This window comes from Oncorhynchus tshawytscha, linkage group LG30, assembly GCF_018296145.1.
Source record: "Oncorhynchus tshawytscha isolate Ot180627B linkage group LG30, Otsh_v2.0, whole genome shotgun sequence".
Taxonomy (NCBI): Eukaryota; Metazoa; Chordata; class Actinopteri; order Salmoniformes; family Salmonidae; genus Oncorhynchus; species Oncorhynchus tshawytscha.
The window spans coordinates 22,308,090-22,334,649 of NC_056458.1; the positions used below are offsets into that span (position 1 = coordinate 22,308,090).

The following is a 26,560-nucleotide window of genomic DNA, read 5'->3' on the forward strand; positions in this document are numbered from 1 at the left end:
TGCTTTATCATTCTTTACATGCACAGGGTACTGTATTTTAATTACCTCTGAACAGCGGGAGGGAGCTTCTAAGGCCTCTCCATTTGGTTGGGGTAGACTGTGTGACTCTCCTGCCATTGTTGGGCGAATGGGCTTTGACACCTCTCACTTGACACGTCAGTGCTAGTTGAAGCTGTATCAAGCTTGGCAGAATTATGTTAGAATTCAGTCCTTATAAAGTAATGTTGTGTATTTTTCTTCTTGGCTTTTGGAAATAAAATATAGTTTCAGACTAAACATTACTCACTCAGTTCCAGGTTGGATGGTGTTTTCAGGTTTCTGTTGTTTTCCAGAGAATTTGCTGTGTAGAGTAATAATCCTTGGTTGTTGTGAACCTTCCAGGTGATTCTGTAAATCCGTCCAAAATCAGGTTGTAGGTTTTAAGTTTTGATTTGAAGTGGGGGTTATGTTGTAGAGGGTAGAATCCAGTATGTGTTCCTGACAAAAAATCCAAGTTTATCTAACTCCTAATCTATCTTTTTTAAAGAAAATGCTGAAAAATGCAGGAGCTTATCTGATCGTGACTTCTGCTCTGCTCTGCTCTCTCTCTCTCTCTCTCTCTCTCTCTTGAGGCTTATCTCTCTCTCTGTCTCTCTCTCTCTTCTGTCTCTCTCTCTCTCTCTCTCTCTCTCTCTCTCTCTCTCTCTCTCTCTCTCTCTCTCTCTCTCTCTCTCTCTCTCTCTCTCTCTCTCTCTCTCTCTCTCTCTCTCTCTCTCTCTCTCTCTCTCTCTCTCGAGGCTTATCTCTCTCTCTCTTCTGTCTCTTCTGTCTCTCTCTCTCTCTCTTCTGTCTCTCTCTCTCTCTCTCTCTCTCTCTCTCTCTCTCTCTCTCTCTCTCTCTCTCTCTCTCTGTCTCTCTCTCTTCTGTCTCTCTCTCTTCTGTCTCTCTCTCTCTCTCTCTCTGTCTCTCTCTCTCTCTCTCTCTCTCTCTCTCTCTCTCTCTGTCTCTCTCTCTCTCTGTCTCTCTCTCTCTCTCTCTCTCTCTCTCTCTCTCTCTCTCTCTCTCTCTCTCTCTCTCTCTCTCTCTCTCTCTCTCTCTCTCTCTGTCTCTTCTGTCTCTCTCTCTCTCTCTCTCTCTCTCTCTCTCTCTCTCTCTCTCTCTCTCTCTCTCTCTCTCTCTCTCTCTCTCTCTTCTGTCTCTCTCTCTTCTGTCTCTTCTCTCTCTCTCTCTCTCTCTCTTCTGTCTCTCTCTCTCTCTCTCTCTCTCTCTTCTGTCTCTCTCTCTCTGTCTCTCTCTCTCTCTCTCGTCTCTCTCTCTCTCTCTCTTCTGTCTCTCTCTCTTCTCTCTCTCTCTCTTCTCTCTCTCGTCTCTCTCTTCTGTCTCTCTCTCTTCTGTCTCTCTCTCTTCTCTCTCTTCTCTCTCTCGTCTCTCTTCTCTCTCTCTCTCTTCTCTCTCTCGTCTCTCTCTCTCCTTTCGCTCTACAGGGGGACATAGAGAAGGGTCTGGAGATGAAGAAACTGGTTCTGTCTGGCTTCCTGGCCAGTGAGGAGATCTACATCAACCAGCTGGAGGCTCTACTACTGGTGACACACACGCGCGCGCGCACACACACACACGCACGCACGCACACACATAAACCTACCTTAAGAGTGCTGTTTGTATGGGACAGTACAGGACAGCATTAGCCCCTCAGGCCAGTGGCTCCAATTAGAACCGCATCGGAGGGTGGGTTTCCAAAAGCACTGTTTTCAAGAAGCCCAATACTTATCTCTGGGAGTGCTATTAGTGGTTAGGGGTCAGTCACATTGTGAAGTGTTTCCCCAGACAGAAAATTACAATGACTGTCCAACTGCAGCGTGATGCAACTGCAGCATGATGTCACATCCTGTCTCTCTCTGCAGGAATGTATGTTCAAAGTGCAGCCTTCTTACATCACTTCATGAGCAACATCATGACATTAAGCACTGAACAGGGTCCAATATCCAGTTTTTCAGAATGGTTTTAAAGACCACAACCTCCTCATCCTCCAGTAGATCCTGGTTCCTCCCAGGTGTAACCTAGCGCTTATCTTCCCGCAGTGCTAGGGTTGAGGCTTATCTCCCCGCAGTGCTAGGGTTGAGGCTTATCTTCCCGCAGTGCTAGGGTTGAGGCTTATCTTCCTGCAGTGCTAGGGTTGAGGCTTATCTTCCCGCAGTGCTAGGGTTGAGGCTTATCTTCCCGCAGTGCTAGGGTTGAGGCTTATCTTCCTGCAGTGCTAGGGTTGAGGCTTATCTTCCCGCAGTGCTAGGGTTGAGGCTTATCTCCCTGCAGTGCTAGGGTTGAGGCTTATCTCCCCGCAGTGCTAGGGTTGAGGCTTATCTCCCTGCAGTGCTAGGGTTGAGGCTTATCTTCCTGCAGTGCTAGGGTTGAGGCTTATCTCCCTGCAGTGCTAGGGTTGGCTTATCTTCCCGCAGTGCACTGTTTTCAAGAAGCCCAATACTTATCTCTGGGAGTGCTGGGGTTGAGGCTTATCTCCCTGCAGTGCTAGGGTTGAGGCTTATCTTCCTGCAGTGCTAGGGTTGGGCTTATCTCACAGTGATAGAGTTGAGGCTTATCTCCCCAGACAGTGCTAGAGTTAGGCTTATCTCCCGCAGTGCTAGAGTTGAGGCTTATCTGCAGTGCTAGAGTTGAGGCTTATCTCGCAGTGCTAGAGTTGAGGCTTATCTCCCTGCAGTGCTAGGGTTGAGGCTTATCTCCCCGCAGTGCTAGGGTTGAGGCTTATCTTCCTGCAGTGCTAGGGTTGAGGCTTATCTTCCCGCAGTGCTAGAGTTGAGGCTTATCTTCCCGCAGTGCTAGAGTTGAGGCTTATCAGCAGTGCTAGGGTTGAGGCTTATCTTCCCGCAGTGCTCCAGGGTTGAGGCTTATCTTCCAGTGCTAGAGTTGAGGCTTATCTCCCCGCAGTGCTAGAGTTGAGGCTTATCTCCCCGCAGTGCTAGGGTTGAGGCTTATCTTCCTGCAGTGCTAGGGTTGAGGCTTATCTTCCCGCAGTGCTAGAGTTGAGGCTTATCTTCCCGCAGTGCTAGAGTTGAGGCTTATCTTCCCGCAGTGCTAGAGTTGAGGCTTATCTTCCCGCAGTGCTAGAGTTGAGGCTGTTTGACATGTGTGTGTTTGTCCTGATAAACTGATAAAGTCCAGTGGGCCCGGACGGTCTGGGTCCGTTTCCTGGTTGTGTTTATCTGGTTTGGTCCTCCACCAGCGCTCTGCTTAGACAGACTCTGCTGTCCGTCTCAATGAAAACAAAGCCATCCGGCTTCATCCCGCCAAGGTGGTGTTGCCTACCTGAACACCGCATTAGCCTGAGAATAACTCATGGTTATGTCAATGGGTCAAAACAAGTGTATTTCGGCCAAAGCATCATCATTTATGAAGCTGATGTACTCTACACATAATTTACTGTACACATAATTTTTGAACAGTGACGTTATTGTTATGACACTGATTTTCAACCTGGATGAGTGTGACCTGACCTGGTGATGTGATTCTGTTTCGATTGGAGGGAAGAGATGGATGATCCCAGGCTTATCAAGTCCAGATAAGAATTCAGAGAGCTGTGATCTCACTGTAGTACATAAAGCTTACAGACGTTTTTTACCAACATTTTTGGATGTGTTTTCCTGCCTGTAATCGTGGTCTGTTCAGAGCGGTTTTTCCCTCCGTGCTGGAAGGAACAGCAGTCCTGTGTTCTCCTATCTTTAGTCATGCTGCAGTGCCCTAATGTCACGAAATGATTATTTATCTGCTGACCACTGCCCAGGATAATGATTATTTATCTGCTGACCACTGCCCAGGATAATGATTACTTATCTGTTGACCACTGCCCAGGATAATGATTACTTATCTGTTGACCACTGCCCAGGATAATGATTATTTATCTGTTGACCACTGCCCAGGATAATAATTATTTATCTGCTGACCGCTGCCCAGGATAATGACAATTTATCTGTTGACCACTGCCCAGGATAATGATTATTTATCTGTTGACCACTGCCCAGGATAATGATTATTTATCTGCTGACCACTGCCCAGGATAATGATTATTTATCTGTTGACCACTGCCCAGGATAATGATTTTTATCTGTTGACCGCTGCCCAGGATAATGATTATTTATCTGTTGACCACTGCCCAGGATAATGATTATTTATCTGTTGACCACTGCCCAGGATAATGATTATTTATCTGTTGACCACTGCCCAGGATAATGATTATTTATCTGTTGACCACTGCCCAGGATAATGATTACTTATCTGTTGAAAGTGTCAGTGCTTGTTTACAGACATACACATATTACACATATATTAACTCTCTTCTGTGTGTGTGTGTGTGTGTGTGTGTGTGTGTGTGTGTGCGTGTGTGCGTGCAGCCCATGCGCCCCCTGAAGGCGACAGCCACCACGTCCCAGCCGGTGCTGACCATACAGCAGGTAGAGACCATCTTCTATAAGATCCAAGACATCTTTGAGATCCACAAGGAGTTCTACGACTCCCTCCTCCCTCACATACAACAGTGGGATGAGAAGGTCGCAGTCGGACACCTCTTTAAGAAACTGGTAAGACTGGCAATCAATCAATCAAATCAACCTATCAATCCCAATCCATCAACTCATTATCAAGCCCTTGATTTAGTGAATTAGGTGTGTTAGGCTGCGTGCAGACAGGCAGCCCAATTCTGTGATCTTTTTCACACTCACTTTTGACCAATCACATCAGATCTTTTCACGTTAGCTTTTATTCCAGATCTGATTGGTCAAAGGACCAATTAGTGAGAAAAAGATCATATTTGGGCTGCCTGTCTAAATGCAGCCTTAGTAGTACTGGGTTGTAATACAAACCTGCACCCTGTGAGTCCCAAGAAGGCTTGAAGAACAGGAAGTTGAAGGACAACTTAGTCTAGTTCCAATAAATCACTGTTATGAGTGACTATTCACCTTGTTGCAGTAAAATGAAGCACAAGTAGATATGGTGGTATCACATTCCTCTGTTCAAACTCTGCTTCTGTTCAATCTACAGTCTATACCCCTCTAGGATAAACATTCAATTAGACCAGGTTCTGCCGAGCCATTAGTCCCTAGTCTGCTCCTACTCTTCTCTTCTCTCCTCTTTTCTCCTCTCCTCTCCCCTTCTCTTTTCTCTCCCCTTCTCTTTTCTCTCCTCTTCTCTTTTCTCTCTTCTATTTTCTCTCTTTTCTCTCCTCTTCTCTTTTCTCCTTTTCTCTCTTCTCTTTTCTCTTCTCTCCTCTTTTCTCTCCCCTTTTCTCTCCTCTTTACTCTCTTCTCTCCTTTTCTCTTCTCTTTTCTCTCCTCTTTTCTTTTCTCTCTTCTCTTTTCTCTCTTATCTTCTCTTTTCTCTCTTTTCTCTCCTCTTCTCTTTTCTCTCCTCTTTTCTCTTCTCTTTTCTCTCCTCTTTTCTCTCCTCTCTTCTCTCTTCTCTTTTCTCTCTTCTCTTTTCTCTCTTCTCTTCTCCCCTTTTCTCCTCTCTTCTCCCCTTCCCTTTTCTCTCCTCTTTTCTCTCTTCTCTTTTCTCTCTTCTCTTTTCTCTCTTCTCTTCTCCCCTTTTCTCCTCTCTTTCCCCTTCCCTTTTCTCTCCTCTTTTTCTCTCCTCTTTTCTCTCTTTTCTCTTTTCTCTCTCTCCTCTCTTTTCTCTTTTCTCTCTCTTCTCTCTTCTATCTCTTCTCTCCCCTTCTCTTCTCTCCCCTTCTCTTTTCTCCCCTTCTCTTTTCTCTCTTCTCTTCTCCCCCCTTCTCTTTTCTCCCCTTCCCTTTTCTCTCTTCTCTTCTCCCCTTCCCCTTTCTCTCTTCTCTTTTCTCTCTTCTCTTTTCTCTCTTCTCTTCTCTCCTCTTCTCTCTTCTCTTTTCTCTTCTTTTCTCTTCTCTCCTCTTTTTCTCTTCTCTTCTCTTTTCTCTCCTCTCTTTTCTCTCTTCTCCTCTTTTCTCCCCTTCTCTTTCTCCCCTTCTCTTTTCTCTCTTCTCGCCTATCCTCTCCTTCTCTTCTCCCCCTTCTCTTTTCTCATTTTCTCTCTTCTCCTCTCCTCTTCTCCCCTCTTCTCTCCCCTTCTCTTTTCTCCTCTTCTCTTTTCTCCTCTTCTCTTCTCTTTTCTCCTCTTCTCTTTTCTCTTCTTTTCCTCTCTCCTCTTGTATTTTCTCTCTTCTCTTCTCCTCTTTTCTCTTCTCTTCTCTTTTCTCCTCCTCTTTTCTCCTCCTCTCTTTTCTCTTCTTCTCTCCTTTTCTCTCCTCTTTTTTCTCTTTTCTCTCCTCTTTTCTCCCCTTCTCTTTCTCCCCTTCTCTTTTCTCTCCTCTCCTCTCCTCTTCTCTTCTCCCCCTTCTCTTTTTTCATTTTCTCTCTTCTCCTCTCCTCTTCTCTTCTCTCCTTCTCTTTTCTCCTCTTCTCTTTTCTCCTCTTCTCTCCTTCTCTTTTCTCCTCTTCTCTTTTCTCCTCTTCTCTTCTCTCCTTCTCTTTTCTCCTCTTCTCTTCTCTCCCCTTCTCTTTTCTCCTCTTTCTCTCTCCTCTTGTATTTTCTCTCTTCTCCTCTTGTCTTTTCTCTCTTCTCTTCTCCTCTTTTCTCTTCTCCTCTCCTCTTTTCTCTTCTCTCCTCTTTTTTCTCTTTTCTCTCCTCTTTTCTCCCCTTCTCTTTCTCCGCTTCTCTTTTCTCTCCTCTCCTCTTCTCTTCTCCCCCTTCTCTTTTTTCATTTTCTCTCTTCTCCTCTCCTCTTCTCTCCTTCTCTTTTCTCCTCTTCTCTCCTTCTCTTTTCTCCTCTTCTCTCCTTCTCTTCTCTTTTCTCCTCTTCTCTTCTCTCCTTCTCTTTTCTCCTCTTCTCTTTTCTCCTCTTCTCTTCTCTCCCCTTCTCTTTTCTCCTCTTTCTCTCTCCTCTTGTATTTTCTCTCTTCTCCTCTTGTCTTTTCTCTCTTCTCTTTTCTCTTCTCCTCTCCTCTTTTCTCCTCTCCTCTTTTTTCTCTTTTCTCTCCTCTTTTCTCCCCTTCTCTTTCTCCCCTTCTCTTTTCTCTCCTCTCCTCTCCTCTTCTCTTCTCCCCCTTCTCTTTTTTCATTTTCTCTCTTCTCCTCTCCTCTTCTCCTCTCCTCTTCTCTTCTCTCATTCTCTTTTCTCCTCTTCTCTTTTCTCCTCTTCTCTTCTCTCCTTCTCTTTTCTCCTCTTCTCTTTTCTCCTCTTCTCTTCTCTCCTTCTCTTTTCTCCTCTTCTCTTTTCTCCTCTTCTCTTCTCTCCCCTTCTCTTTTCTCCTCTTTTTCTCTCTCCTCTTGTATTTTCTCTCTTCTCCTCTTGTCTTTTCTCTCTTCTCTTCTCCTCTTTTCTCTTCTCCTCTCCTCTTTTCTCTTCTCTCCTCTTTTTTTTTTTCTCCTCTCTTTTCTCTTCTTCTCTCCTCTTTTCTCTTCTCTTTTTCTCTTCTCTTCTCTTTTCTCTCTTCTCTTTTCTCTCTTCTCTCTCTTTTCTCTCCTCTCCTCTTTTCTCCCCTTCTCTTTTCTCCTCTTTTTCTCTCTCCTATTGTATTTTCTCTCTTCTCCTCTTGTCTTTTCTCTCTTCTCTTCTCCTCTTTCTCTTCTCCTCTCCTCTTTTCTCTTCTCTCCTCTTTTTCTTTTTCTCCTCTCTTTTCTCTTCTTCTCTCTCTTTTCTCTTCTCTTTTTCTCTTCTCTTTTCTCTCTTCTCTTTTCTCTCTTCTCTCTTTTCTCTCCTCTCCTCTTTTCTCCTCTCCTCTTTCTCCCCTTCTCTTTTCTCTCTTCTCTTCTCTCCTCTCCTTCTCCCCTCCTCTTTTCTCTCTCTTCTCTCCTCTTCTCTTCTCTTCTCCCCTTCTCTTTTCTCCTTTTCTCTCTTCTCCTCTCCTCTTCTCTTCTCTCCTCTCCTCTTCTCTTCTCTCCCCTTCTCTTTTCTCCTCTTCTCTTTTCTCCTCTTTTCCTCTCTCTTGTCTTTTCTCTCTTCACCTCTTCTCTTTTCTCTCTTCTCTTCCCCTTCTCTTTTCCCCTTCTCTTTTCTCTCTTCTCTTCTCTCCTCTCCTCTTCTCTCCTCTTTTCTCCCCTCCTCTTTTCTCTCTTCTCTTCTCTCCTCTTCTCTTCTCTTCTCTTCTCTTCTCCCCCTTCTCTTTCTCCTCCTCTCTTTTCTCTTCTCTCCTTTTCTCTCCTCTTTTTTCTCTTTTCTCTCCTATTTTCTCCCCTTCTCTTTCTCCCCTTCTCTTTTCTCTCCTCTCCTCTCCTCTTCTCTTCTCCCCCTTCTCTTTTTTCATTTTCTCTCTTCTCCTCTCCTCTTCTCTTCTCTCCTTCTCTTTTCTCCTCTTCTCTTTTCTCCTCTTCTCTCCTTCTCTTTTCTCCTCTTCTCTTTTCTCCTCTTCTCTTCTCTCCTTCTCTTTTCTCCTCTTCTCTTCTCTCCCCTTCTCTTTCCTCCTCTTTCTCTCTCCTCTTGTATTTTCTCTCTTCTCCTCTTGTCTTTTCTCTCTTCTCTTCTCCTCTTTTCTCTTCTCCTCTTTTCTCTTCTCCTCTCCTCTTTTCTCTTCTCTCTCTCTTTTTCTCTTTTCTCTCCTCTTTTCTCCCCTTCTCTTTCTCCCCTTCTCTTTTCTCTCCTCTCCTCTTCTCTTCTCCCCCTTCTCTTTTTCATTTTCTCTCTTCTCCTCTCCTCTTCTCTCCTTCTCTTTTCTCCTCTTTCTTTTCTCCTCTTCTCTCCTTCTCTTTTCTCCTCTTCTCTTTTCTCCTCTTCTCTTCTCTCCTTCTCTTTTCTCCTCTTCTCTTTTCTCCTCTTCTCTTCTCTCCCTTCTCTTTTCTCCTCTTTCTCTCTCCTCTTGTATTTTCTCTCTTCTCCTCTTGTCTTTTCTCTCTTCTCTTCTCCTCTTTTCTCTTCTCCTCTCCTCTTTTCTCCTCTCCTCTTTTTCTCTTTTCTCTCCTCTTTTCTCCCCTTCTCTTTCTCCCCTTCTCTTTTCTCTCCTCTCCTCTCCTCTTCTCTTCTCCCCCTTCTCTTTTTCATTTTCTCTCTTCTCCTCTCCTCTTCTCTTCTCTCCTTCTCTTTTCTCCTCTTCTCTTTTCTCCTCTTCTCTTCTCTCCTTCTCTTTTCTTCTCTTTTCTCCTCTTCTCTTCTCTCCTTCTCTTTTCTCCTCTTCTCTTTTCTCCTCTTCTCTTCTCTCCCCTTCTCTTTTCTCCTCTTTTTCTCTCTCCTCTTGTATTTTCTCTCTTCTCCTCTTGTCTTTTCTCTCTTCTCTTCTCCTCTTTTCTCTTCTCTCCTCTTTTCTCTTCTCTCCTCTTTTTCTTTTTTCTCCTCTCTTTTCTCTTCTTCTCTCCTCTTTTCTCTTCTCTTTTTTCTCTTCTCTTCTCTTTTCTCTCTTCTCTTTTCTCTCTTCTCTCTCTTTTCTCTCCTCTCCTCTTTTCTCCCCTTCTCTTTTCTCCTCTTTTTCTCTCTCCTATTGTATTTTCTCTCTTCTCCTCTTGTCTTTTCTCTCTTCTCTTCTCCTCTTTTCTCTTCTCCTCTCCTCTTTTCTCTTCTCTCCTCTTTTTCTTTTTTCTCCTCTCTTCTCTTCTTCTCTCCTCTTTTCTCTTCTCTTTTTTCTCTTCTATTTTCTCTCTTCTCTTTTCTCTCTTCTCTCTCTTTTCTCTCCTCTCCTCTTTTCTCCCCTTCTCTTTTCTCCCCTTCTCTTTTCTCTCTTCTCTTCTCTCCTCTCCTCTTCTCTCCTCTTTTCTCCCCTCCTCTTTTCTCTCTTCTCTCCTCTTCTCTTCTCTTCTCCCCCTTCTCTTTTCTCCTTTTCTCTCTTCTCCTCTCCTCTTCTCTTCTCTCCTCTCCTCTCCTCTTCTCTTCTCTCCCCTTCTCTTTTCTCCTCTTCTCTTTTCTCCTCTTTTCCTCTCTCCTCTTGTCTTTTCTCTCTTCACCTCTTCTCTTTTCTCTCTTCTCTTTTCTCCCCTTCTCTTTTCTCCCCTTCTCTTTTCTCTCTTCTCTTCTCTCCTCTCCTCTTCTCTCCTCTTTTCTCCCCTCCTCTTTTCTCTCTTCTCTCCTCTTCTCTTCTCTTCTCCCCCTTCTCTTTTCTCCTTTTCTCTCTTCTCCTCTCCTCTTCTCTTCTCTCCTCTCCTCTTCTCTTCTCTCCCCTTCTCTTTTCTCCTCTTCTCTTTTCTCCTCTTTTCCTCTCTCCTCTTGTCTTTTCTCTCTTCACCTCTTCTCTTTTCTCTCTTCTCCTCTTCTCTTTTCTTCTCTTTTTCTCTTTTCTCCTCTCCTCTTTTTCTCTTTTCTCCTCTTCTCTTCTCTCCTCCTCTCCTATCTTCTCTTTTTTCTCCTCTTCTCTTCGTCTCTTCACTTCTTCTCTTTTCTCTTCGTTTCTTCACTTCTCTTCTCTCTCAGGGGGCGTTGTGCTCTGTTGACGATGAAGGGGATCTGGAGCTGTCCTTTTAAAACCTTTTAAACTGCTGTACCCATGCTGGTACACATGAGCGCGTTGGTGCATGATTTCAGAGGTTTGAATGTTCATGTACTGTAGAGGTTTGACTTGACTTGACTCAATCAATTCCCTCCCTCCTCCACTCTTTCTCCCCCTCTTCCTCTCCCTATGTCCCTCCTCCACTCTTTCTCTCCCTCTTCCTATGTCTCTCCTGTCTTTTCTTTCTCTCCCTCTTCCTCTCCCTATGTCCCTCCTGTCTTTTCTTTCTCTCCCTCTTCCTCTCCCTATGTCCCTCCTCCACTCTTTCTCTCCCTCTTCCTCTCCCTATGTCCCTCCTGTCTTTTCTTTCTCTCCCTCTTCCTCTACCTATGTCCCTCCTGGCTTTTCTTTCTCTCCCTCTTCCTCTCCCTATGTCCCTCCTCCACTCTTTCTCTCCCTCTTCCTCTCCCTATGTCCCTCCTCCACTCTTTCTCTCCCTCTTCCTCTCCCTATGTCCCTCCTCCACTCTTTCTCTCCCTCTTCCTCTCCCTATGTCCCTCCTCCACTCTTTCTCTCCCTCTTCCTCTCCCTATGTCCCTCCTCCACTCTTTCTCTCCCTCTTCCTCTCCCTATGTCCCTCCTGTCTTTTCTTTCTCTCCCTCTTCCTCTCCATATGTCCCTCCTCCACTCTTTCTCTCCCTCTTCCTCTCCCTATGTCCCTCCTCCACTCTTTCTCTCCCTCTTCCTCTCCCTATGTCTCTCCTCCACTCTTCCTCTCCCTATGTCTCTCCTGTCTTTTCTTTCTCTCCCTCTTCCTCTCCCTATGTCCCTCCTGTCTTTTCTTTCTCTCCCTCTTCCTCTCCCTATGTCCTTCCTCCAATCTTTCTCTCCCTCTTCCTCTCCCTATGTCCCTCCTGTCTTTTCTTTCTCTCCCTCTTCCTCTCCCTATGTCCTTCCTTCAATCTTTCTCTCCCTCTTCCTCTCCCTAAGTCCCTCCTGTCTTTTCTTCCTCTCCCTATGTCCCTCTTTCCTGTCTTTTCTTTCTCTCCCTCTTCCTCTCCCTATGTCTCCCCTCCACTCTTTCTCTCCCTCTTCCCCTCCCTATGTCCCTCCTCCAATCTTTCTCTCCCTCTTCCTCTCCCTATGTCCCTCCTGTCTTTTCTTTCTCTCCCTCTCCATATGTCCCTCATCACTCTTTCTCTCCCTCTTCCTCTCCCTATGTATCTCCTCCACTCTTTCTCTCCCTCTTCCTCTCCCTATGTCCCTCCTGTCTTTTCTTTCTCTCCCTCTTCCTCTCCCTATGTCCTTCCTCCAATCTTTCTCTCCCTCTTCCTCTCCCTAAGTCCCTCCTGTCTTTTCTTCCTCTCCCTATGTCCCTCTTTCCTGTCTTTTCTTTCTCTCCCTCTTCCTCTCCCTATGTCTCCCCTCCACTCTTTCTCTCCCTCTTCCCCTCCCTATGTCCCTCCTCCAATCTTTCTCTCCCTCTTCCTCTCCCTATGTCCCTCCTGTCTTTTCTTTCTCTCCCTCTCCATATGTCCCTCATCACTCTTTCTCTCCCTCTTCCTCTCCCTATGTATCTCCTCCACTCTTTCTCTCCCTCTTCCTCTCCCTATGTCCCTCCTGTCTTTTCTTCCTCTCCCTATGTCCCTCTTTCCTGTCTTTTCTTTCTCTCCCTCTTCCTCTCCCTATGTCTCCCCTCCACTCTTTCTCTCCCTCTTCCTCTCCCTATGTCCCTCCTCCACTCTTTCTCTCCCTCTTCCTCTCCCTATGTCCCTCCTGTCTTTTCTTCCTCTCCCTATGTCCCTCTTTCCTGTCTTTTCTTTCTCTCCCTCTTCCTCTCCCTATGTCTCCCCTCCACTCTTTCTCTCCCTCTTCCTCTCCCTATGTCCCTCCTCCACTCTTTCTCTCCCTCTTCCTCTCCCTATGTCCCTCATCACTCTTTCTCTCCCTCTTCCTCTCCCTATGTCTCTCCTCCACTCTTTCTCTCCTCCACTCTTTCTCTCCCTCTTCCTCTCCCTATTTCCCTCCACTCTTTCTCTTCCTCTCCCTATGTCTCTCCTGTCTTTTCTTTCTCTCCCTCTTCCTCTCCCTATGTCCCTCTCTCCTGTCTTTTATTTCTCTCCCTCTGCTTCTCTGTCTGTCTGTCTGTGTGTAAGCAGACAGTGTAGTATCAGTGAGTGTTAATGGGATGTAATATCTCACATTAGGCCCAGTCTCTTTCCTGCATTACTCTGCTCATTAATCCGCAGAGTGTGGAGAGGGTGGGGGCGTTTCTTCTGATTGGGTAAGGGAAGGCTTCCATTGAATCTGATTGGGTTAGCTGTGTTCTGTCCCTCATAAGGAAGGTCTCTAAAGGAGTTAGGGCTCCTCGTGATACAACACCACTCTGTGACAGAGCAGACTGATGTGATTCACAGTTAGTACAGTGTTCCACTTACTATGGGGTTTTGTGACTGTGTAATGTTTTGTCAGAAGCAACGTTTTAATCTATTTTTTAAATTGGATAAAATCATTTGTAATGTGCATTATACTTACATAACTGTATCATTAGGTTAACTCATTTAGTACATATGTTAGTGGAAGACATTAAGCAGATGTCAAATTTCACCCGTGCGTACACACACATTTTGTTACACACACATTTTGTTACTTCCTGATGATGCCATCTATTTTGTGAAGTGTACCAGTCCCTCCTGCAGCAAAGCACCCTCACAACATGATGCTGCCACCCCCGTGCTTTGCGGTTGGGATGGTGTTCTTCGGCTTGCAAGCCTCCCCCTTTTTCCACCAAACATAATGATGGTCATTATGGCCAAACAGTTCTATTTTTGTTTCATCAGAGCAGAGGACATGTCTCCAAAAAGTACGATCTTTGTCCCATGTGCAGTTGCAAACCGTAGTCTGGCTTTTTTATGGCGGTTTTGGAGCAGTGGATTCTTCCTTGCTGAGCGGCCTTTCAGTTTATGTCGATATGGGACTTGTTTTACTGTGGATATAGATACTTTTGTACCCGTTTCCTCCAGCATCTTCACAAGGTCCTTTGCTGTTGTTCTGGGATTGATTTGCACTTTTCACACCAAAGTAGGTTCATCTCTAGGAGACAGAACACGTCTCCTTCCTGAGCGGTATGACGGCTGCATGGTCCCATGTTTATACTTGCGTACTATTGTTTGTACAGATGAACGTGGTACCTTCAGGTGTTAGGAAATTGCTCCCATTGATGAACCAGACTTGTGGGGGTCTACATTTTTTTTTCTGAGATCTTGGCTGATTTCTTTTGATTTTCCCATGATGTCAAGCAAAGAGGCACTGCATTTGAAGGTAGGCCTTGAATTTCATCCACAGGTACACCTCCAATTGACTCAAATGATGTCACTTAGCCTATCAGAAGCTTCTAAAGCCATGACATTTTCTGGAATTTTCCAAGCTGCTTAAAGGCACAATCAACTTAGTGTATGTAAACTTCTGACCCACTGCAATTGTGATAAGTGAAATAATCTGTCTGTAAACAATTGTTGGAAACATTACTTGTGTGAAGCACAACGTAGATTTAGTTTATTTTTACAGGGACAGTGCACATTAATCAATGTTTCAGTAAAAGTGCCGGTTTTAGGCAGCCGGCTAATTTTCAACCGCAGTCCCTGAGCAGGTTATTAAAAACAATTACAATATAGACAATCATTGAGCAGTGAGCACACGCAACATAGGACAAGCAAGACGTAGCATACAGACAGAGCAACATAGGACAAGCAAGACGTAGCATACAGACAGAACAACATAGAACAAAAAGCAACAAGACAAAATTCATAAAAGCAACAAAGTGTTTCCACACCTCACAAGCTACAGACAACATGGAGAGCTGCAACACACAGCTAGGGACCATGTTCACAAATCTGATTGACCTTTAGCCATGTCTTCAAGCATTTTGTGAAAGTGTGATATGTGGTGCAGTTATGTGTGTCTGATGGCAGTGTATTCCAGACATGGGAATCTCTCACAGAGAAAGCAGATTTACTAAAGGTGCTTTTCCTTAGGGGAACTATACAGTCACCTCTCATGGCAGACCTTGTGGATCTGCTGCCATATGTCTGGGTTTTCTGTTTGGAGGGGGAGCCTCCACTCAGTACTTTTGTTAAACAGAAAACCCAAGACATGTGTCGGTGTATTGGTGTATTGCACAATCCCAACTCAGGAGCTCATGCTTTGAGGATGTAACAGTGATGGCGGCTATTGAGCTTCCTATCAAGCACTTTGAGAGCCTGTTTGTAGACAGAATGAATAGTTGTTGTACAGCAAGCTTGGGCCCAACTAGTCAAGCAGTATGTTAAGTGGGGGAGTATCATAGATTTGAAGTACAGATTTGCTACCTCTAGTCAAACAATTTCTTATAAATCGGAAATGAGCTAGGTTGAATTTGGTTATCTGAATGACCTTTTTCACATGCTTTTTAAAAGAGAGGTTGGAATCAAGTATGATGCCAAGGTACTTAAAATCAGATACCACATGGAGCTTCTCCCCTGACACATAGACTTCTGTCTCAGTAGCATCTGTTGCCCTCTTTGTGAAGAACAAAAAACAAAACAAAAATTCACATTGAGATTTAAACATGAGTCTCTGAGCCACTGTAACCTGGACCATTACAGTAGTGAGTTCTTGTGCAGCCTGTTGTTTGCTCTTTGCATGCACATAGATCACTGTATCATCTGCATACAATTGAACGTCAGACCCAGTACAGACAGAAGGCAGATCATTAATGTACAGGCTGAACAGGAGGGGCCCCAGTATTGACCCTTGGGGCACGCCCACATCATAGCTAAGAGTGGGCGATAGCTCATTGCTCACTCTGACGCACTGTGTTCTGCCTTCAAGGTATGATTTCATCCATCTCAAGGCATCGGGGGAAAAGTTCACCTTGGACAATTTTGTGATGATAATCTCATTGTTAACAGTATCAAAAGCCTTCCTTAGGTCCAGAAACACAGCCCCAACAGCACCCCCTTTGTCCATCTTGGACTTGCACATTTTCCAGAAGAAAGCAGTTGGCCGTTTCTGTGGAGTGTTTCGCTCTGAAGCCAAACTGCCAAAGTGTAATGTGAAGGGGCTGTTGTTGAGGTGGGCAATCAGTTGTTCTGCTACACACTTTTCAACAACTAATGGGCCTGTAGTTACTCACGTCAGCAGGGTCGCCGATTTAAAGATGGCCATTATTATGGCCGACTTCCATACCCTTGGAAACACCCGAGACCAATAGATGCGTTGGTGACCTTAGTAATGGGGCCAATGAGTGACTCTTTGTAGTTTTTAAGAAAGGTAGAGTCCAGCCCAAACACATCTTTGGCTTTAGAGTTCTTTAGTGAGCTAATCACCTTGTTCACCTTTGACTCAGAAACCTCCCTTATGATGAAGACAGGTTGAGCATCATTAACTAGCACGAGCCCAAGAAACCAGTGGAGGGGTTCTGTGTCAGTACCCTGACAGAGTCAATAAAGTAGGAATTGAAGGCTATTGCTATTTCGACTGCATCCTGTGTTAGATTGTCATTCACCATGATTTCTAGTCTTTTTGCAGTGTTACTATGGTCTTTCCCTGTTAACTTCTTTAGATTCTCCCAAATCAATTTAGAATTTCCCTTTGCTTCACCAATGATGTTAATAAAAAAGTTTGCCTTGGCCTGTCTGATTTCCTTCATCACCTTATTTCTCAACATGGTAAACCTACATCTGTCATGCTCTAATTTGGATCTTAGGGTTATTTTTAGGGCATAATCTCGTTCTTTCATCAGTTTCCAGATTTCTCCATTCAGCCAAGGAAGAGGGCTCTTTTGCCCAGGTTTGGATTTGATTTTCTTTAGGAAACCATTTATTGTCGTCTGGATTGTGGATAGAAAAACCTGACTATCAGCTTCCACGTCTGTATAGGACAAGAGATCTTTCCAGTTAATTCCCTTAATTGCATTTTCAAAATAGTTTAATTCACTCTCAGGTATACTTAGTTGATCCGGCTTTCTAACAGTAGAGAGGTTAAACCTGCTCTTAGACAGCTTTCTGGCTATAAGTGTCAGATTATGATCAGATAGCCCAGTAACCATATTGAATGATTTAGTCACTCTCTCTGGTTTATTACTGAAAACCAAATCAATCTGTGTTTTAGAGCAACAAGTCACCCTGGTTGGCCCTTTAACTAGCTGTGTAAGGTCAAAGGTATTAGTGATCCATTTGAGGCTTTTCCTACAAGACTTGTCTTCATAATTAATGTTAAAATCTCCCATTAAGATGACCTCTTTCCCAAAGTCACATTCCCTAAGCATGTTATTAAACCGATCAAAAAACAGACTTTTGGTGGAAGGTGGCCTATACATTCCAATATGGGAAAAATACATCTGGGGAGACAGTGTAACGTTCAGGCCAATACATTCTAGTTCATTATCACATGACCACTCAATTTGTTTACATCGGATATGTTCTTTAATGTAAATCATCAGACCCCCTCCTCTTCCTTCAATCCTGTCTCTCCTGAAGACATATACCAGGCACAATCAAATCAGCAGATGGAGAGTTTGAGAGAGAGAGGGAGAGTCATGTTTCTGAGAGGCAGAGGAAGTCAAGGTTGGAGTCTGTGAGTAGATGTTGAATTTGATCACTTTTTGGAATGACACTAGGAATGTTCAAGTGCCCCCCTAGTAGTCCCTTGGGCTTAGATCGTGGGTCCCAGATGACTCGAGAGTGATTGACACATTGAAAAAAGGTAAATGTTCTGTGTTTTCTGACGGCTGGGTTATGGCTATTTTGTTTAGTTTGTTTAGGGGCAGTTCGGTAGCGTAATTAACAATCCCTCCCGCCTGCACTGGATGCGGGGAACTAATTAAACAGCTTGCGTACCAGAAGCAGAGTCAGGGATCTCATATAGCGACTTGGGTATGTTTGAAGAGTCAAAATCTATCCTGGAGCCAGGTGAGTTGAGAGAAACCATGGGACCATAGCACTGACCCACTTCCACAGCGGCGACGATCAGTGGGCGAGGCCATCCACTGCTTTCCACTCCAGTGAGTATCGCTGGCTCGGTGATGTTAGGCCCAGGGTTGAGGCTGGCTTGGTGATGTTAGGCCCAGGGTTGAGGCTGGTTCGGTGATGTTAGGCCCAGGGTTGAGGCTGGCTCGGTGATGTTAGGCCCAGGGTTGAGGCTGGCTCGGTGATGTTAGGCCCAGGGTTGAGGCTGGCTCGGTGATGTTAGGCCCAGGGTTGAGGCTGGCTCGGTGATGTTAGGCCCAGGGTTGAGGCTGGCTCGGTGATGTTAGGCCAAGGGTTGAGTTGTACATCCCCAGAGAGCAGGAGGGTAGTGAACAGGTAGTTTAACAGTTTCCGATAAATGTTGGACTTGTGTTTGTTACGCCTAAGTGGTTCAGTGGAATAGGGAGCGAGGTAGACTTGGTCATTATTCGACTTGCCAAAACTATAGTTTATTCACAAGACATTTGTGGAGAGGTTAAAAAATGTGTTTTAATGACTCCAATTTAAGTGTATGGTAACTTCCTACTTCAACTGCAAGTAGGATTTTTTTGTAGTAGGCCTACTTACTTAATTGCAACTGGTCAAAAATGTCACATCCTACAAAAAAAGTCTGCTCGTTCGAACTTAAACAATGTAACTAGTAATGAAAAGCTCACATTTGTAAATCCCAAACTCTTAAAGTAATTAGAAAGGTAGATGCAAATGACGTGTGACATTGTGGTTACAATAAAGAATGTTAACAAGATGCTGTGTCTCCACAACTGTAGCAGGTGTTGCCCATCATGAAAATGTTTCCTATTAGCAGGACAATTTACTTTTTATAGCCCGGGATTTTACTGTTGTGAAAATCCCTCAACTTGCGATGTATTCGATGCTTAAGTACTCTAAAGTGTTACATTTTTAACTCAAAACAGCAGTACAGTATTTCTTAATCTACGTCTTTAAGCTTTCGTTAATAAAATAACAAGAAAAAAGACATTCAAATGCTGATGTTTATATTAACTACATTTTTAGTCGCACTTCCACCCAGCTCTATGACCACAGGTAAAACCTTGATGAGATGATCAATGTCTATGTTGCGTTGTTGTATCGTCAATTTCTGTAGCCAAACATCTTGATGGCCTCGACCAGTTCACCTGTGCTTGTCGGCTTGGCAGAGTTACGGATGAGAATTAGATGAGGAAGGCTTTCACTTCTCTTCATGAAGATTGAATGGTTATGGCTCTGAATAAATGACTGCTATCGCCTACTGCCATCGCATGTTCGCTCTTCTTTCGAACTACCCATAAGTTCTATTGCCTGCTGTATTAAACATACCGAAAAAAATAGGTTGCATCCCTGTTCAAATAGAAGAACAAATGTACAGCAAGCTATTCTAGTCTAGCTGTTCCTGCCTGGGACTCCAAGAGTTAAGGAGTGTTTTTTTAAGGAGAGGCCATCGGAGCACAGGTGCTTGCGTATTACCCAAGAGCCAGAGGCTAGAAGTTAAACACTTATTATGGATAACCCACCATTAATTAGCTAAATATACGGCTAATACTGCATTGCATTTATTACCCGAAAGAGGTAGGCTAGGACATCTATATACAGGCCTATACTGTATATCAATCTAGAACAGGATTTTCTATTTTGGATGCAATTTGAATGGAATTGCTAGAGTGCTCGCGCGTGCACTGATTTAAAGCAGCGATGTACGCGTGCTAGACTGCTTTAAAACTCTGCAGCTGGAACAAACAAATAAATATATATCTACAACAAAAAACAAGGTGACCCCAAAAGCCAGATGGAGATGGGTAAATTCGTATTTATATTACTGTGCTGCAGCAAATGTAACTCTACCTGTCACAAGGTAAAAAGTGACCATAATGAGATGATTGGTCTACATGCATGATGAACTTCGCTCCATCCTGAGATGGGATGTCTGTCCCCACCCTGAGCATTGATTCATCATGCGGAGGCTGTAGAGAAGCCAGATCCTGGTAATCATGTTCCTGCCATTCAACCTTAGTGTGTGTGTGTGTGCTCACGAGGTCACTGTGTGTGTCGCGTGGCAACTAACTATTTAAACAGGCCTGTCTGTGAGGGAGCCACCAAACACAATGTAAAGAGGGGGGAGGAGACAGAGAGAGGGGGAGGAGACAGAGAGAGGGGGAGGAGACAGAGAGAGGGGGAGGAGACAGAGAGAGGGGGAGGAGACAGAGAGAGGGGGAGGAGACAGAGAGAGGGGGAGGAGACAGAGAGAGGGGGAGGAGACAGAGAGAGGGGGAGGAGACAGAGAGAGGGGGAGGAGACAGAGAGAGGGGGAGGAGACAGAGAGAGGGGGAGGACACAGAGGGAGAGTGGGAGGAGACAGAGGGAGAGTGGGAGGAGACAGCTTGAGAGTGGGAGGAGACAGAGACAGAGGGAGAGTGGGAGGAGACAGAGACAGAGGGAGAGTGGGAGGAGACAGAGACAGAGGGAGAGTGGGAGGAGACAGAGACAGAGGGAGAGTGGGAGGAGAGACAGAGGGAGAGTGGGAGGACAGAGACAGAGGGAGAGTGGGAGGAGACAGAGACAGAGGGAGAGGAGACAGAGGGAAGTGGGAAGGAGACAGAGGGAGGGTGGGAAGGAGACAGAGAGGGGGAAGGAGAGAGGAGGAGGGGGAAAGGGGGAAGGAGAGAGGAGGAGGGGGGAGGGGGGGGGAGGAGAGAGGAGGAGGGGGAGAGAGGAGGAGGGGGAAAGAGAGGAGGATGGGGAGAGAGGGGGAAAGAGAGGAGGAGGGGGAGAGAGGGGGGGGGGGAGAGAGGATAGGGAGAGAGAGGAGCATCTTCAGCATCTCAGGAGGGATCATTTCAGTGGAATAAATGTGGTGCTCTGTCTCTAAAGCTTTACACTGTAGCGCAAGCTGTAACTTTACCCCGTATAGCAAGCTGTAACTTTACCCCGTATAGCAAGCTATAACTTTACCCCGTATAGCAAGCTGTAACTTTACCCCGTATAGCGAGCTGTAACTTTACCCCGTATAGCGAGATGTAACTTTACCCCGTATAGTATAGCAAGCTGTAACTTTACCCCGTATAGCAAGCTGTAACTTTACCCCGTATAGCAAGCTGTAACTTTACCCCGTATAGCAAGCTATAACTTTACCCCGTATAGCGAGCTGTAACTTTACCCCGTATAGCGAGATGTAACTTTACCCCGTATAGCGAGATGTAACTTTACCCCGTATAGCGAGATGTAACTTTACCCCGTATAGCGAGATGTAACTTTACCCCGTATAGCGAGATGTAGCTGTAACTTTACCCCGTATAGCGAGCTGTAACTTTACCCCGTATAGCAAGCTGTAACTTTACCCCGTATAGCAAGCTATAACTTTACCCCGTATAGCAAGCTATAACTTTACCCCGTATAGCGAGCTGTAACTTTACCCCGTATAGCAAGCTGTAACTTTACCCCGTATAGCAAGCTATAACTTTACCCCGTATAGCAAGCTGTAACTTTACCCCGTATAGCGAGCTGTAACTTTACCCCGTATAGCGAGATGTAACTTTACCCCGTATAGCAAGCTGTAACTTTACCCCGTATAGCAAGCTGTAACTTTACCCCGTATAGCAAGCTATAACTTTACCCCGTATAGCAAGCTATAACTTTACCCCGTATAGCGATGTAACTTTACCCCGTATAGCGAGCTGTAACTTTACCCCGTATAGCGAGATGTAACTTTACCCCGTATAGCGAGATGTAACTTTACCCCGTATAGCGAGATGTAACTTTACCCCGTATAGCGAGATGTAACTTTACCCCGTATAGCGAGATGTAACTTTACCCCGTATAGCGAGATGTAACTTTACCCCGAGCTGTATAGCGAGCTGTAACTTTACCCCGTATAGCGAGCTGTAACTTTACCCCGTATAGCGAGCTGTAACTTTACCCCGTATAGCGAGCTGTAACTTTACCCCGTATAGCAAGCTGTAACTTTACCCCGTATAGCGAGCTGTAACTTTACCCCGTATAGCGAGCTGTAACTTTACCCCGTATAGCGAGCTGTAACTTTACCCCGTATAGCGAGCTGTAACTTTACCCCGTATAGCGAGCTGTAACTTTACCCCGTATAGCGAGCTGTAACTTTACCCCGTATAGCGAGCTGTAACTTTACCCCGTATAGCGAGCTGTAACTTTACCCCGTATAGCGAGCTGTAACTTTACCCGTATAGCGAGCTGTAACTTTACCCCGTATAGCGAGCTGTAACTTTACCCCGTATAGCGAGCTGTAACTTTACCCCGTATAGCGAGCTGTAACTTTACCCCGTATAGCGAGCCCGTATAGCGAGATGTAACTTTACCCCGTATAGCGAGATGTAACTTTACCCCGTATAGCGAGATGTAACTTTACCCCGTATAGCGAGCTGTAACTTTACCCCGTATAGCGAGCTGTAACTTTACCCCGTATAGCGAGCTGTAACTTTACCCCGTATAGCGAGCTGTAACTTTACCCCGTAAAGCGAGCTGTAACTTTACCCCGTAAAGCGAGCTGTGGCTTTACCCCGTAAAGCGAGCTGTAACTTTACCCCGTAAAGCAATCTGTGGCTTTACACTGTATAGCAAGCTGTGGCTTTACACTGTATAGCAAGCTGTGGCTTTACCCTGTATAGCAAGCTGTGGCTTTACCCTGTATAGCAAGCTGTGGCTTTACCCTGTATAGCAAGCTGTGGCTTTACCCTGTATAGCAAGCTGTGGCTTTACCCTGTATAGCAAGCTGTAGCTTTACCCTGTATAGCAAGCTGTGGCTTTACCCTGTATAGCAAGCTGTAGCTTTACCCTGTATAGCAAGCTGTAGCTTTACCCTGTATAGCAAGCTGCAGCTTTACCCTGTATAGCAATCTGATTGGGTTCCTCTTAGAGGGAGTTGAATTGCGTCATCCAATACCCTTCTCCAGTCGTGGGTATACTATAGGGAGTTATAACTAGAATACGGAAGTTTCATTTAGGAGTGGAACTGGCAAGTGTCTTCACTGACATTTTCAACCTCTCCCTGACCGAGGCTGTAATACCTACATGTTTCAAGCAGACCACCATAGTTCCTGGGCTCAAGGAAGCGAATGTAACCTGCCTAAATTATTAGCGCCCCGTAGCACTCACATCTGTAGCCATGAAGGCTGGTCATGGCTCACATCAACACCATCATGCCGGAAACCCTAGATCCACTCCAATTCTCATACTGCCCCAACAGATCCACAGATTACACAATCTCAATCGTACTCCACACTGCCCTTTCCCACCTGGACAAAAGGAACACCTATGTGAGAATGCTGTTCATTGACTACAGCTCAGCATTGAACACCATAGTGCCCTCAAACCTCATCACTAAGCTAAGGACCCTGGGACTCAGCACCTCCTTCTGCAACTGGATCCTGGACTTCCTGAATGGCCGCCCCCAGGTAGTAAAGGTGGGTAACAACACATCTGCCATGCTGATCCTTAACACTGGGGCCTACCAGGGGTGCGTGTTTAGTCCCCTCCTGTACTCCCTGTTCACCCACGACTGCGTGGCCTAACACGACCCCAACACCATCATTAAGTTTGCTGACGTCACAACAGTGGTAGGCCTGATCATCGACAACGATGGGACAGCCTATAGGGAGGAGGTAAGAGACCTGGCAATGTGGTGCCAGGACAACAACCTCTCCCTCAACGTGAGCAAGACAAAGGGGCTTATCAAGTACTACAGGAAAAGTCGGGCCGAACACGCCCTCATTAACATCGACAGGGCTGTAGTGGAGCGGGTCCAGAGTTAAGTTCCTTGGTGTCCACATCACCAACAAACCATCATGGTCCAAACACACCAACACAGTCATGAAGAGGGCACGACAACACCTTTTCCCCCTCAGGAGACTGATAAGATTTGGCATGGGTCCCCAGATCCTCAGAAAGTTCTACAGCTGCACCATCGAGAGCATCCTGACCGGTTGCATCACCGCCTGGTATGGCAACTGCTCGGCATCTGACCGTAAGGCGCTACAGAGGGTAGTGCGTACGGCCCAGTACATCACTGGGGCCAAGCTTCTGCCATCCAGGACCTAAATACTAGGTGGTGTCAGAGGAAGGCTCAAAAAATTGTCAACGACTCCAGTCACCCAAATCATAGACTGTTCTCTCTGCTACAAGCGGTACCGGATCAAAAGGCTGCTTAACAGCTTCTACCCCCAAGCCATAAGACTGCTGAACAATTCATCAAATGGCCACCTGGACTATTTATATTGACCCCCCCTTTGATTTTAACACTGCTGCTATGCGTTGTCCATTATCTATGCATAGTCACTTCACCCTACTGTACCTACATGTACAAATTACCTCGACTAACCTGTACCCCGCACATTGACTCGGTACCGTTACCCCCTGTATATAGCCTCGTTATTGTTATTTTGTTAATATTTACTAAATAAAATACAAGTTTCTTAACTCTATATCTTGAACTGTATTGTTGGCTAAGTGCTTGTAAATAAGCAGCTACACTGTTGTATTCGGCACATGTGACAAATAACATTTGATTTGACTTAGTATTATTTTTCATCCAGATGCCATCTTTCATTCTCCTCCTCCTCCTCTTCCTCTCTCCACTGTGTTAATATTGTGTCCTCTCCTCTGTGCTCCAGGCCAGCCAGCTGGGGGTGTACAAGGCCTTTGTTGACAACTACAAGACAGCGGTGGAGACAGCAGAGAAATGCAGCCAGGCCAACACCCAGTTCCAGAAGATCTCTGAGGTAAGTGCTGGTCTCTCTCTCTCTCTCGCACGCGTGCCAGCCAGCCGTAAATTACATCAGTTGTGAGTGCTGCAATTTGTACTCATATAGTGAGTTGTGTGTGTATATTTGTTGTGTGTGTTTGTCCAGCCCTGCAGTCTGTTGCTGCAGACCCATTCCTCTTCATTCGTCCTCTCAGCTCAACTCTGCCTCAGTCAGGCTGTTTGTGTCTGTTTGTTTGTGTGCTTGTGTCCTGCTTCTGTACCCTATTCCCAGACTGCTAAATTCCTAGACTGCTAAATTCCTAGACTGCTAAATTCCTATACTGCTAAAACTGTAATACACCAGTAATCACAAATCATACATTTTCTTCCAGAACCTGAAAGTAAAGGGACCCAAGGACTCTAAGGACTGTACCACAAATGTCACCATGGAAGGTAAAGAGATGCGTTCTTTAACTTCTTGCGTCGAGCAATCCCGTATCCGGGAGCGTATTTTTAATTTTATTTTTAATTTTACCTTTATTTAACCAGGCAAGTCAGTTAAGAACACATTCTTATTTTCAATGACGGCCTGGGAACAGTGGGTTAACTGCCTGTTCAGGGGCAGATTTGTACGACAGATTTGTACATTGTCAGCTCGGGGATTTGAACTAGCAACCTTCCGGTTACTAGTCCAACGCTCCAATCATAGCCTCAAGCTCATTACCGTAACGCAACGTTAACTATTCATGAAAATCGCAAATGAAATGAAATAAATATATTGGCTCACAAGCTTAGCCTTTTGTTAACAACACTGTCATCTCAGATTTTCAAAATATGCTTTTCAACCATAGCTACACAAGCATTTGTGTAAGAGTATTGATAGCTAGCATAGCATTAAGCCTAGCATTCAGCAAGCAACATTTTCACAAAAACAAGAAAAGCATTCAAATAAAATCATTTACCTTTGAAGAACTTCGGATGTTTTCAATGAGGAGACTCTCAGTTAGATAGCAAATGTTCAGTTTTTCCAAAAATATTATTTGTGTAGGAGAAATCGCTCCGTTTTGTTCATCACGTTTAGCTAAGAAAAAACCCCGAAAATTCAGTCATTACAACGCCAAACGTTTTTCCAAATTAACTCCATAATATCGACAGAACCCCTTAGAATCAATCCTCAAGGTGTTTTTCACATATCTATTCGATGATAAATTATTCGTGGCAGTTGGGTTTCTCCTCTGAAGCAAATGGTAAAATACACGCAGCTGGAGATTACGCAATAATTTCGACGGAGGACACCAAGCGGGCACCTGGTAAATGTAGTCTCTTATGGTCAATCTTCCAATGATATGCCTACAAATACGTCACAATGCTGCAGACACCTTGGGGAAACGACAGAAAGTGTAGGCTCATTCCTGGCGCATTCACAGCCATATAAGGAGACATTGGAACACAACGCCTTCAAAATCTGGGACATTTCCTGTTTGAAATTTCATCTTGGTTTCGCCTGTAGCATCAGTTCTGTGGCATTCACAGATAATATCTTTGCAGTTTTAGAAACGTCAGAGTGTTTTCTTTCCAAAGCTGTCAATTATATGCTTAGTCGAGCATCTTTTCGTGACAAAATATCTTGTTTAAAACGGGAACGTTTTTTATCCAAAAATTAAAAGAGCGCCCCCTATATCGAAGTTAATAACTTTTTTAAAACTTTTGTGGATTTTACAGAGTAAGAAAAACACATAAATATAATAGATGTGTTCTGATCTAGATGTGTGTGTCTGAAGGTACTGAAGCTGCTATGGCTCTTTTAAAGGCCCAGTGCAGTCAATATTAGGTTTTTCCAGTGTTTTAAATAATATTGTACAACAGCTGATTAAACTAACACTTTAAAAGTGTGGAAAAAAATGTATCGGTGTTATTTTCTAATAGTTGCTGGTTGAAAATACAATTTACACAGGGTGGGAGTTTTGACTTTCCATGGTGACATCACCATGCGTTGAATTGGTTAATCTATCAATAACAAAGAGATTTCCAAACCTCTCTCCGATAACAGCTAGTCTTTAGTTTGCCCCTCCCCACTCCGAGACAGTCCTAGCAAACTTCTTTCTTGATAAATTGTTTTTTTGCTTAAAAGCAATTTTTTCCCATTTGAATAGAAATCTATTACAGGAAGATACTCAATTGTTACCCAGAAATATTTTATATTGATATAAAACCGCTGCATTGGGCCTTTAACTTCTTCGAGCTAGGGGGCAGTGTTTGGATGAATGAGCTGCCCAAAGTAAACTGCCTGTTACTCAGGCCAAGAAGCTAGGGTATGCATTGGTAGTAGAAAACATTCTAAAGATTCCAAAACTGTTAAAATAATGTCTGAGTATAACAGAACGGATATGGCAGGTGAAAACCCGAGGACAATCCCTCCAGAATTATTATTTTTTTCAGCCCACCTCTGATTACAATAGCTGGGAATGGGAATATAAAAAGGAAGTCCTCCCAGATTGCAGTTC

General features: G+C 44.7%; 1 protein-coding gene across 4 annotated transcripts in view; it reads left to right on the plus strand.

Annotated features, from left to right (window-relative positions):
- LOC112228572 (active breakpoint cluster region-related protein) overlaps positions 1-26,560 on the plus strand; it is a 260,234-nt gene that overhangs the window by 118,537 nt on the left and 115,137 nt on the right. For 3 of the 4 annotated variants that reach the window (XM_042309121.1, XM_042309122.1, XM_042309123.1), the window contains exons 3-6: positions 1,464-1,562; positions 4,380-4,565; positions 23,986-24,093; positions 24,449-24,509. In XM_042309121.1, the coding sequence (XP_042165055.1) occupies positions 1,464-1,562; positions 4,380-4,565; positions 23,986-24,093; positions 24,449-24,509 (454 nt within the window). The remainder of the gene's footprint in view (positions 1-1,463; positions 1,563-4,379; positions 4,566-23,985; positions 24,094-24,448; positions 24,510-26,560) is intronic. The other variant, XM_042309124.1, reaches the window with a different exon arrangement.